Below are 13,229 nucleotides of genomic sequence, written 5' to 3' on the forward strand. Positions count from 1 at the left end.
TTAATAATCTCAAAATCTCGAATTACCATTACTTTAGGAGCATACATGTGTATATAGTATACATACACACAAGTACATGTGTAAACACAAAATCCGAATTGACCAGGCATAAGTAAATGGTTCAAAATTGTCAATCTCTCTAATACTAGGAGATGTAAACTTCTAGTAAAGCATATTAGTAAATTGCATGTGCATGAAGCCATGAATGTAAGAAGGCCATAGGAGCTGATCTGTGAACATCATTATTTTCAATTTGATATATCTTACATTTTGTGGGTGTTGTCTTCATTTCTTCCCATATGAATTAAATGAAACAATAAAGTGAAATATTTTGGATGTATATACCATGATTTTTGTGAATTTGTCTGTAACCCTATGCACATTAGATCTGAGAATATTAAATGACATTTGGGGAAGGCATTTATTGTAACTCTTGCATATCATACTCTCTAAACTCTATATAAGAATCATCAACTTTTTTTCCTGCTTATCTTAGGTAAATTAGAGTTGCTGACATGTTTCATCGACACAGGACATTGGCCAGTCGTTCGAAGTCATTGAAGCTTGAAGTAAGTTTGACCCGTCGTTCATGTGAAGGTCACGAAGATGTCTTCCATTCAGAAGCTGTTTAACACTTTGTTGATGTCCAAAGAAAGATGTTGAAATTATGGTTCTTCTATGCAGTTAATGCGGTAAAATATCGGATATCGGTAAAGGACCGATATTTGAAATATAGGTTATCTCGGTGAGATATCGGTGGGATATCGGTAATTTTAATATAATGCAGAATTTATATATATAGCAATTTAACACCAATAATTCAGTGATATATCGGTTATATCGGTGATATATCGGTTATATCGGTCAAATATCGGTACCGATATTTTGACCGATATTTGACACCGATATTTTATTAAGGGACCGATATAACCGATATCTCACCGATATTAACTGCATAGTACATAACGGTGTTATATAAATTATTTTTATAAGACTATTAAAAAGGAAATAAAGATGCAAGCAGAGACCTGCAATGTTCTTGAGTATCTCCAATCAAGTATCCAATGTCTGCAGAAAACCCGATAATTAACACCTAAAGTGGACATCTAGTTTAGTGGAGAAAAAACATGGTAATTCAGAAAGCTAGAAGCATGAGTTTTGCAATTGTAGCTCACAGAAAGTGATATCATGAGGGATCCAAGCAAAATAAAGGGTCGTCTTCTGCCATATTTTGAAGTGCATTTGTCACTCCAAATGGCAAATACCAACACAAGGTTGAACCTGAAAAAAGAATGGATGACCATACGAGACTAATTACAAAACTTCAATGACCATTAGATCTCAACATCTAAGGAGTTAATGCGGTAAAATATCGGATATCGGTCAAGGACCGATATTTGAGATATCGGTTATCGCGGTGGGATATCGGTAATTTAATATCATGCTAAATTTATATAAATAGCAATTTAACACTAACAATTGTAACAAGTAAGAACTGACTAAGACTTTAAACACTAACATTTAACAATAACAACTAATAATTAGGACTTAAAACACTAATAGCAGCAATAAGAAGAAAAATGAACGGTAGAAATAAGAATGGTACTGATATCGGGAAAATCGGTGATTTATCAATCAAATATCGGACTATCGGTCCTATATCGGTCCTATATCGGTCAAATATCTGACAATATTATCGGTACCGATATTCTGACCAATATTGTGTACCGCTATCTCGGCAGAGGACCGATAACCAATATATCACTGATATATCGGTTGATATATCGGGATATTAACTGCATAGTGGTTCATTAGCATTATATGAAGGTGGCTATTGCTTAAAATTAGAGCAATAATGTCATAGTGATTTGTTCAAACATCATTAAAATGTTGTAGTACGATGCTCCTAGAAAAAGTTCTGACCTGATTTTTCTTTTTTTAGTTTCCTTTTTTACAGGAAGCATTCTTTGGGCTATTAGTTGATGTGTAGCCTTGATATCAAGGCATACCCACATTGATGAGTCAAAGATGACTGCTTAGTGGTCAACTGGTCAACGATCTGTGTTGCCTTGCATGTATTTATGACTGTATTAAATATTAAATATCCTCAGGACCAAGCATTCAAGACATATCTGTAGATTTTGATACGGGCTGGTGTCATTATCATACACTTGTCGTAGGCATATACATCGTATTCGATAGCTTTTTTGGGGGTTTTGGATCGGGTATGATATTACGTGAAAATAGACGCGAACCCTATAAACAAGTGGAACTATGCACAAGTGATGAGGAAACTAAAGCTAGAAAAGAAAACCATATGTCTAATTTAACATCAAAAGGATACAAGAACCTACACAATTAATATCAGATTATATTCACTTATTCAGTTCCCATAAAAGAAGTTTATCCTTTATCAACACAGCTTACAAGATGCACACAACGAATGACCACGGACCTATATGAACACGGGTATTAGTAAACATATAAACAATATCAAGTAGCTAAGATGTCTTCAAGATTTGGCATCGTTCTTGTATCCATTGCAAAAGGAGCTGTCATGTTCCCAACTCGTCTCATCCTCAACGCTTCACCAGCATCTGCAGCTCGTTCCAGTTCACGCATTCTTTTTCTCCTTCTATACCTCCACGCGCACAATATCAGCAACACCAACAACACAAACAACACGATACCTCCAGATACTAACCCAACAAAGCGCCACTTCTTAGAGTCGTCGTTCGTTCTACTACTAGGTGCAGGAGCTTCTGGTGGTGCAGGCGGTTCTGGTTCTGGTTCAGGAGTGTCAGCTGATTCAGTGACAATCGAGAAATGCCCCTGTTCGGTCGCCAAACACGCATTCCCGGATTCCAAATTGGTTAAATTCACCTGACCATGTAGATCAAACCAAGCACACTTTGCAACCGAACCGATGGGTATCGAGCTTATTCGTCCAAAGTCGATCGTAATGGCTTCATGAGAAGCCCACAAGTCGAGTTCCGGTAGATTACGAGCGGATAAATCTGAACCGTTGTACGCAAGAAGACCTAATACCGGAGCTAGATAAACGTAACCAGGTAAAGAGTAATATGTTGTGGACCAATTTCCTAAATTTTGATACACCAGAACGAGTCTCTCCACATACGGTTGCACTTGCAAACCAACCGGAATTTTGAACTCCTTAAATGGTTCAACACCTCTATGAAATAAACTACCACTTCTGAGCCTCATTGCAGATATCTCAATCCCGGTCAAATAAGAAGGGACAGTACCATCATAGGGAATGCCTGTACGTGGATGATGAACAAATGCGCGATAAGCATAGTCTTGTAAAGTTGCATCAAGAGCCCTAGCAGGCTTTGATTGAGGATTAGATATTTGTGATTCAATTATAGGCCACCAGAATAACCAAATTAACAGAACATGCTTCACTATACTTTGAAACTGAAGCCTCATCAGATGCATCCAAAATCCAATTAGTGAAATTCAGCACAATGTAAACAGTCTCAATGGCAACAACACGGTTCTTTGTTATCCTCTTTTTCAAGTAATAATTCAGTGCCAAAAGCCCCCAATTCCGCAGCTTCTAATTTTCAAAACAATGTGAATTGTAAACGGCAAATCTCATGACATGAACAATCTAAGTGGCTGTTCAACACTTCAACCAGACCTATAATCAAAATTCATCAACAACACTCGAGTTAATCAACAGAAAACAGCAACAAATTGTGAATTTATTCACATTACCACACCTATTGACATAATGTTTTACTCAAGAACACCATTCTTCGATAACTTCTTTCTCAACGAACAAGTTACCGCCAAAAATCCCCAATTCTGTAACCTACAATTTTCAAAACAATGTGAATTCTATAAATCAAATCTCATGACATGAACATACGAAGAAGCTGTTCAAGCCGATCTATAATCAAAGGAACCTAAACATTCAACAACAACACTCGAGTTCATCAACAGAAAACGTCAACAAACTGTGAATCTATTCACATTACCACACTTATCCACATAACATTATTCGAAAACTTCTTTCTCAAGTAACAATTTACTGCAAAAATATCGAATTCTACAACTTCTAATTTTTTAAACAATCTGAATTCTATACGGCAAATCTCATGACGTGAACAATCTAAATAGCTGTTTAAGCTGATCTATAATCAAAGAAACCCTAAGCATTCATCGAATTCAACAACACTCGAGTTCATCAACAGAAACAGCAACAAATTGTGAATTCAACACACTACAACACTAATTGACGTGATATTTAACTCAAGAACACAAAATTCTAACGATTAGACCTTCAAAACCCTAGCAAATTCATCTGCATTTTCAAAACGGCTAGAATTAATATACCGTAACTAGCGTATGAAATTGTATGAACTTACTAGCTCCGGAGATCGTAAAACTGATGCAATAATCGTTTCTCGTGCTCTTGGAATCAACGCGAACTTCTACCGCGAAGAATTTCAAAATATATTCAAAGAATGAAGTTGAAAAATTCAACGAAATTTGAAGATAAACGGAACAGTAACAGATGTATTGCAGTTGAATCTTGTTATAAATGATGAAATGAATCAGGTCAGGAGAGATGAAAGTTGAGAGGAGTTGGTGAAGAAAATATAAGTGTGTGTGTGTGTGTGTGTGTGTGTGGAGACAGAGGAGAGAGGTATAGATACAGGTGATATATATGTATATGTGGGGAGTTGCAGAGTGAAACCAAATGGAAGAAGTTGACGTAAATGCCCTCGTCTTTCTTTCTTTCATTTCATATATAGACAGATGTGTACAACAAAGAAAGGTGACAACTGTTGTTGCCGGGGTCAACACAGCCAATAATCTGTATTTCTATTTTTCTTTTAACAGTTAAATGTGATTTTAGTCCCTATAGTTTTTCATCATTTTTCAAATGTCATTTTAGTTCCTCTAGTTTTGGGTCATTTTTATAGTTTAGTCCAAAGGTTTTATTTTTTGTTTGTGGGTCCAAAAATGTTTCACCGTTGTAATTTTAGACCACTTGGTTAACTTCATCTATTTTTTCTGTTAACGAGAAAGGCGATTCAATCATTTTATATGTAATTCTGTTAACTAGAAGAGTAATGCGGCCATATAAAATGACAGAATTGCCCTTCTCGTTAATAGAAAAAATGAATGAAGTTAACTCAGTGGACTAAAATGGCAACGGTGAAACCTTTTTGGACCCACATACGAAAAATGAAACATTTGTACTAAACTGGCAAAATACCCCAAACCGCAAGGACTAAAATGGCATTTAATCTTCTTTTAATGTTTAACTAGCGTGGTTTAATGGTTTTGCTTGCTATTGGCTCGGTAAAGTGTATGTATGTAGTTTGTATAACAATCAAAATATATATAATAAAATGGTTATCGATACGTGTTTTATATCGATTGAAAACCAGAGAGACAAACACCGATACTGGTACTGATGTTGTTTGTGCGGCATTGGTTTGGTCACCGACACTTGTTATAGCGTATAGCTGTGAATACAACAAGTCTATTTTCATTCAATTTTATACCTCCATGTTGAGAAAAGCGTAAAAATGAATATGACATTGGTACCGATGTAGTTTGAACAAGATTGTTCGATTCGTCACGGTAAAAAAAATCAGCTATATTTAACCCGATTAAGTAAACCTTTTCCGAACCGCACATAAAAATATGCATGTTGTAACAGTATATTAGAAATTGTATACGATCAGGGCCGTCTCCGAAAGTCACAAATTTTTTTTGGCCCTGTGCGAGATAAAAAAAAATTGGGCCCTATTCATTAATCCATTATGTTTGTTTATTGGTTTGGACCAAGTCATTAATCAAGTACACAAAAAGACAATTGTGCTTCTAAACAATTGGGATTTAATGTTCTTGGTTCATAAATCTAGTAACAAAAGTTAATGTTTATAATAATGACACAGTCTAATTTATTAAAACAATACATTAATAATAATAATAATAATAATAATAATAATTTATTTTGTAATAAAAAATAATAAAGCTTTTGACAACTTTTAATAACAGCTAATAATTCTTTTTTATTTATATGATATCTTGTTTCAGTATCACTAAAAGTACCCGAACAATATCTACAAATACTTTCTCCTATTTTTTCATTTTCAAAATTATAATCTATTTTCTTAAGTACCTCACTCCAATAGCATTCTGAGGCATCTGTTTCTAAAATAAGATTATATTTTTTTAGAAAGTTGTAATTTTGGTAGGTTTTTACAATATTCCTTAATCTTTTTAACTTGGTTTTCTAGATTTTTATCAAAAGTAAATATTTTATCTTTTTTAAGTAGATTTTGAAAGGGCTTTCTTAATTCTGCAAGATTTTTTATAAAATCTGAGATGCTGTACTACAATTCATGTTTATGTAAATTTGCTCACCTTCACGCACAATAAACATGGGTATGAATGGGCTTGAGGTGCCAACCTTGGATTAATGATGCCAAAGAAATATGAAAAAAAGATGGATAACAGGTCTCGAACCGAAGACCTGTTTATTAATAAGGAAGCGCGAAACCAACTGGACTACCACAGGATTCTTGTTTATTAAACATGATTCTAAGTTAGCTAAAAGTTGGACATTCAAGACATTTTATGGGATAAGTATGGCTAAGTTAGTTAAAACTTTATATAATTATGTCTAAATTAGTTAAACTTGATTCATCGTTTGGTGGTTGTAGTAGACTTCTTGTGTTTTAATTTATTATTTAATGACTGTATATAACTTCTTATCTCCAATGTTTAAGGTTAACAATGTTTTAATTTTCTATTCTTAAGTTAAATGTCCGTTTACGTTCGTTTGTGTTCGAGACCAATGTTCACGAACTGTTCGCGAACAACCATTTTCTTATAACGAACGAACACGAACATAAACTTATGTTCGGTATGCGTTCGTGCATAGTTCGCGAACATGTTAATTTCCTTAACGAACAAACACGAACATGTCGTGTCCGTTTGATTCAGTTACAGCCCTACCATAAGTGAGAGTACATGCGCTCTTCAAAGTCATTAGGCGCACAAACTCTAGAGAATAAAGATATATAAGAACAAAAGTACACAAGTTGTAATTAATCATAGTTGTGTGATGCTCTAGCAATTTGAGATAACATGACTACACACCCTCACAATTCCAAATCACGTATAGGTGTGTGTGTGTGTGTGATTCTTTTTGAGCATAAAACAAGTACACGACTATGTACTTGGAGGTCAAGAATATGAAGTTCAAGAGCTTTGGAGCATCAGCTTCTTAGCATAAAGTTGTCATCTTTTCTTACGTCAAATCGAGGATCAATCTTCAAAGATTTGAGATTGTGCTTGGTTGCTTACGTTCATTTTTCAAGATTGCTCTGTATTAATTAATTATTATATGACATAAAATATGTGTAATTATCTAATTCTCATGGATTAGTAAAACAAGACCTCTGAGTAGGTTTCCCATCCCATTTATTAGATGATTTGATTTGAGTTTATGTAATTAAGTTGAAATTCATAAAGCGTTGTTGTGCCGGTTCATTTTGGTTTCAATTATCAACGGTTTGATTTTGGTATAGATTTTGAAACTATTAAAAACTGTTCACCTAAAATTTTCAAAAATCATCAATGCGTGTTATTATATTTGGTCGTTTGATGCTACATGCTGCAAGGTCATACATATACTTGTAATGTGTTACAACCACCAAATGTAAGTTGTATCAATGGTATCCACCAGCAGCTATACACTTGAAAAAGTGATGATGATGATTAACAACCTTTCACAATGGTGTTTTAGTAAGTGCTAAATGTGGCCTCTTATGGTGGTAATTAGTAACCAACTTTCACTCAAGATTTAAGACGAAGAAGACGCAAAAAGAAACCATGAAGATGCGTTATGTTATTCTTCATCATCATCAGCATACCTATATGAAAAAACAAAACAAAAATTACCTGAAGAAAAAAAAAATCAATATTCATGTTTATGCAATACAGAAGAGCAAGATTTTGTTTTACTGAATCTAACTAGCTACCCAGGTTTGGGGATTTGGTCTAAACGGGTTTGTGTTAAGTTTTGGGTTGATCCCTCAAACACGTTCGTATCGGGTAAATATATATAGACACTTAAAATTTTTTTGCAATAAATATGTAATTTAGAGTACTAGTATGCAATAGTTAAAATAAAATCCTATTTTTCCATGTTAAATGGATCATGCTCGAGTTCACGTGTGTAGCATGATTGTCGGGTTGGGCTTCAACCCGTCAACATCACCCATTTAGCACTCCTGGACTGACCTGCTAGCATCAAAGAATGGGCCTGCCACCATATTTTGGTAGGCTTCTGGTGTTGCGGGTAGTATGACCTCTATAACGCCCTCTTCATCCGCATACATCAAATCTTGCATGGTTAGCTGGTGGAAATCAACTATTTCCCTCAAGTACCTGTTCTCAAGTGCATGCGCTGAATTCTCATGTGCCAAACGCCCCTTTTCAGCCAATAGTGTCTCTAGCTGAACCCGAATCTGATCAAAATGGGCATGTCAACCACGATAGGTAACGGGTCAAAATGGGTTTTAGTTTAAAGAGGTCATTTTTTAGTTCACGTATAATATATAATATAATACCATGTCATCATCTGCAGGGTGGTCTCCTTTTTCACGAGCACCTAGAAGCAATTTATTTTCTTCTTCTAGCCGACAACACCTTTCTTTTGCGGATGCTAATTCTGCCTTCACGGTTTTCAGCTCCCGCAAAAGTTGTTTCACCTTAGCAGCTGTTGCAATCGCCACCTATAAACCAAAACTGGATCAGCAAGCATGATTGCATTCGCTATGCTATTTTCACAAAAGACCCAACATCATTTTAAGACAAGTGCAAACATATCATCTAAAACTTTCCCTTTGTTTTTAAGAAGGTTCTTAATTATGAAGCTGATTTCCAGATCGGTTCATATGTAAACATTCACACATTTGCCACCTTACGTCGCGAGAAGCCTGAAGTAGAGTTTCTTGGTCCTTCTGTGGTTGAGTAGATTGCACTTTAGGATCCTGATTCTTTTCCTCATTCTTCAATTCTGGTTTTCTCATCTGCAGTTTATTTATGTAAGAAAAAAATATTCAGCGATGTCCCCATGGCAAATATTTATGATTTAAAGAAGAACATCTTCATCTTCAACATGCAGTTTTCTTTATTTTTGTGTAACTCAAAGCCGTAGTACAATTATTCATGTTGTTTATGCAGTTAATCGCGGTAGGATAGCGGTTATCAGTCCTTTGTACGGCCAACGAATCCTCCAAATGGGCTACTGGCGAAATTCATCACATCGGGATACACTCGTCTCCGAGCCGGGGAAAACCCTCACCTAGGGCAGAAGCCCGCACGACAGTGCGGTGAGGTAAAACCCATGCAGTTCAAGGATCGAGCTAGCAATCGCTGCCTACTCACCTAGTCTCCCATCATCACCAGGTGCCGCTAAAAACTAATGGGGAGAAGCTGGAATTGAACTTGGATCTCTTAGAAACCCAAGTCTCTTCCCTACCACTCCACCACAAGCTCATTGGCGACCAGTTAGCTAACTAAAACATGAGTTTCTTTTATTAGTAAAATGTTAAGCAGATGGGTCTTAGGGTTTAAAAATATTACAATAACTTGTATTTTAAGTTTATTGGTAACAAACCATGAACATCAATAGACAACATTTACCTCCAGAGAATTGCCAATGGTGTAACCAATTTGATTAAGCGAGGGTGTCATCCTGTCCGATCCTATCCTTATCGCGGGACTGTCCATTTTCTTTAAATCCTCAAAGGATTTATTTTGATTCTGAATCTGAATGCCAGCACGCTTCTATGGAGTTTCAAAGCACTTATAAGTGGCTAGTGTATGTAATATGAAATATGTATAATAACAAAGTGGTATCAATCAATCAATCAATCAAATAATTTATAATCACCTGGTTGCTTGTTGAGAAACTAATCGGTTCTTGCTTTACACTGCCAGGAGCATTTGATTGTTGAGGAATATCATCTTCGAGAATGGCTTTAGCTTTTCTTGCCAAAACGCCCCAAAATCCCCCTCGTTCGTTCGAACTCTTCACGGAAGCAAAATCAGATGTAACAGAACCCTGTTTTTCAGGTATCACATCATAAGTATTATATTAAACTTGCAGGGGTGACACACAATCAACAAAGCTAGAAGCTTAACTAACACAAACAAACTGATTGTGCATTGATTGCAGTACATAAATAAAGAGCCAACCAAACAAAGAAACTGATATCAGAAGTAAATATGCAGGAAACAAAATAAATCATGGACCACAAAGACAATCTCAAGGATCGCCTATATCCACGTCACACTAGGTTCGTCATCATTGACACCAACTTGTTGCATTCCCAGCTTGCTCATAAATTCTATCATCATGTTCCTTTGGTGAGAATGTGCACAAGTTGATCATTAGTGTTCACATACTTGAGGTTGACTTGACCCTTTAAAACTTTCTCACATATACACTTCACATGCATGAAAAGTTGGGTTTTCTACAAGTTGGATAAGCCGATTTCTTATCACACAATAGCGCCGCCTTGTCTCATCCGCATTCTGACCTACATCTCGAAGTACATATACGGAACGGAAGTGATAAAAGTGCTAGAGAAACTCCAATGGGAGGAAATTTATTAATGTATGAAAAGTTTTCCTCTACATTACGATTGATCCTTTATTTTTAGGTTATTTTAGTAACCCCTAATTAAGTTCGATCAGAGTAAATAAGACTAAATTAATAAAAAAGGTTTTATGCTGATTATTTTATAAGTTATGAATCGTTTTTTCACCCTTCTTTCGCATTCCCATCCGTTCACATACGAGTAGGTCATTCGAGTAATCAGCCCCACGCCATGTACTTTCCTACACCATGAGTAGCGTTTACTCGTTTAGAAAGGCGTTGTTCACGTCCATTTGAAAGAGTGGCCAACCTTTGTTCGCTGCGAGGGCTAAAAGAACACTAGTGCGTGGTTAGTTCTCGTATCTAGACCCGGCTGTTGCGCAAACCCACAGGCTACAAGACGCGCCTTAAAACGCTCCACTGACCCCTCTACCTTGTATATTCAAGATATATTGGCTTCACGCCATTGGGTTTAGGTACCAGAGCCGGCCCAAGTGCCATTGAACTAAAGCAGAGGCTTTGGGCCTCCAGTTTTAGTGGGCCTCCATTTTAAGAAACAAACGTTATATGTATAGATAATGCCTTTATAAATAAAAAGTGTATATTGGTCTGGTGGTAAACTCACTTGTGAAATGTAAATAAATGAAAGTTCCAGTCTGGCTTAGTTGCTTTTTTGTTTTTGATATTTTTTATTATTTCAAGCTCACAAAGTTGCTTGATACTTACTTACTGTTTGTTTTTTTTTATCATTTTCTTTTCTTTTTTTCATGGTCGGAATCACACATGCAGAACAAACTTCAGCTCTATTTTCAATAATGGTGAAATTCACCACATTAAATAAGAACCTTACTATTCGTGGTTTATTAAATAATTTGTTAAATAATCTTGAAATTATTGATTTATAATATTCATTCTTTAAAGACGTAGGGGCCTCAAATTTTTATTTTGCTTTGGGCCACCAAAACGGTTAAGCCGGGCCTGTTAGGTACCAAAGCGCACATTAACATGAACCACTTTCCACCACCAACTAACTACAGGATTTGAACTCTTAACCTTTTGATCGTGGAAACAACGAGAATGTCCTTAACAACAACATTATCATCTAAATCTAATTATGCCTTGGTTTAATGCGAATAAACGCACGTTCATATTCACAAATCATACATACTAAACATGCCTAAATTAGCAAATCCTTACAAACTAATAAAAAATTAACGTGTAACGGGCAGACCTTGGATCGGTATTTAAAAGACGAATGAAAGGCACCACCGGAGCGAAAGCTGTTAAGCCTAGAATCGGAGGATATGTGCGGCAGAGCGGCTGAAGACGTGGTGGCCGCCTTATCGTCATCCTTTTCGGGGAGACATCGAATACCTTCATTGAACGTAGAAGACCTAGAAAGTCCCTGTCGTCTACGATAAGCCATATTTGTCAATAGGTTATTCGGAGGTAACGTGATAATTCGGTGGAAACCAGAACGGTAATCCGAGATTGAAAGGTTTTCAGATCATGGAAAACACACGATCACGTCCGTGTAACCAACTCTCCAAATGTGGCATTTATTATCAATTGTGTTTTATTATTTTTAAGAGAAGAGAAGAGCGGTTGTATGGGTTATTTATTTCATAAATGTTAAAATAAAGAAAAGCCCCTACAGTATATACTTATTGGAGTTTTGGTCAAAAGTTGTGATTTTGTTTTTTATTTTATTTTTTTGTTTTGTTGCCAAAATTTAACGTGGTCGGTTAATTCTGTTATGTTACAGTGTAAAAGTATTACATAAACACAAGAGTAAATTGCCAATTTTTGTTCCTGAGTTTTGTCCAAATTTGCCATTTTAGTCCAAATAGTTTTTTTTTGCATCTGGGTTCCTGACTTTTCCTTTTTATTGTCATTTTGATCACATACACTAACTCCATCCAAAAACTCCATCTTTAACCAGGGGTATTTTGAGGATTTTCATTTTAAATGTTTTCAATTGCCATTTTGATCCAATTCCAAAAAATCAAAAAAATTCCAAAAAATGATAAAAGTTCTAAAAAATTCTAAACTGACACCGTTTCAGAGCGAACTGTTTCGACCCGAAAAAATCTAAAAAATTCCAAAAAATTTCGAGCTGAACCGTTTCAACGCGAACCGTTTCGACCCGGACCGTTTCGAGCTGAACCGTTTCGACGCGAACCGTTTCGACCCGTACCGTTTCGAGCTGAACCGTTTCGACGCGAACCGTTTCGAGCCGAATCGTTTCGAGCTAAACCGTTTCGACGCGAACCGTTTCGAGCTGAACCGTTTCAAGCTGAATCGTTTCGACGCGAACCGTTACGACCCGTACCGTTTCGACCCGTACCGTTTCGAGCTGAACCGTTTCGACGCGAACCATTTCGAGCTGAACCGTTTCGAGCCGAACCGTTTCGAACCAAACCGTTTCGAGCCGAACCGTTTTGAGCCGAACCGTTTCAAGCCGAACCGTTTCGACCCGTACAGTTTCGACCCGAATCGTTTCGAGCTGAACCGTTTCAACGCGAACCGTTTCGACCCGTACCGTTTCAAGCTGAACCGTTTCGAACTG

General features: G+C 36.4%; 2 protein-coding genes across 3 annotated transcripts; both read right to left on the reverse strand.

Moving 5' to 3' along the window:
• Positions 1-2,351: 2,351 nt before the first annotated feature.
• LOC110890897 lies at positions 2,352-4,741 on the reverse strand. Its single transcript, XM_022138544.2, has 3 exons — positions 4,395-4,741; positions 3,747-3,838; positions 2,352-3,664 (listed from the first exon to the last, which is right to left on the reverse strand). The coding sequence occupies exon 3, from the start codon at positions 3,457-3,459 to the stop codon at positions 2,494-2,496; it is 966 nt and encodes a 321-aa protein (XP_021994236.1). The 5' UTR covers positions 3,460-3,664; positions 3,747-3,838; positions 4,395-4,741; the 3' UTR covers positions 2,352-2,493.
• A 2,872-nt stretch (positions 4,742-7,613) lies between these two features.
• On the reverse strand, positions 7,614-12,240 carry LOC110890896. Of its 2 annotated transcripts, none has more exons than XM_022138543.2 (7): positions 11,892-12,240; positions 9,953-10,123; positions 9,703-9,843; positions 8,982-9,086; positions 8,625-8,789; positions 8,296-8,522; positions 7,614-7,925 (listed from the first exon to the last, which is right to left on the reverse strand). In XM_022138543.2, exons 1-7 carry the CDS (start codon positions 12,084-12,086, stop codon positions 7,901-7,903), a joined length of 1,029 nt encoding a protein of 342 aa, XP_021994235.1. In that variant the 5' UTR covers positions 12,087-12,240; the 3' UTR covers positions 7,614-7,900. The 2 variants fall into 2 exon arrangements, with proteins under 2 accessions (XP_021994235.1, XP_021994234.1); XM_022138542.2 differs by having other exon boundaries at positions 9,703-9,846; positions 11,892-12,238.
• Between the last annotated feature and the right edge of the window lie 989 nt (positions 12,241-13,229).

The sequence above is a fragment of the Helianthus annuus genome, chromosome 11 (genome assembly GCF_002127325.2).
Source record: "Helianthus annuus cultivar XRQ/B chromosome 11, HanXRQr2.0-SUNRISE, whole genome shotgun sequence".
Classification (NCBI taxonomy): Eukaryota; Viridiplantae; Streptophyta; class Magnoliopsida; order Asterales; family Asteraceae; genus Helianthus; species Helianthus annuus.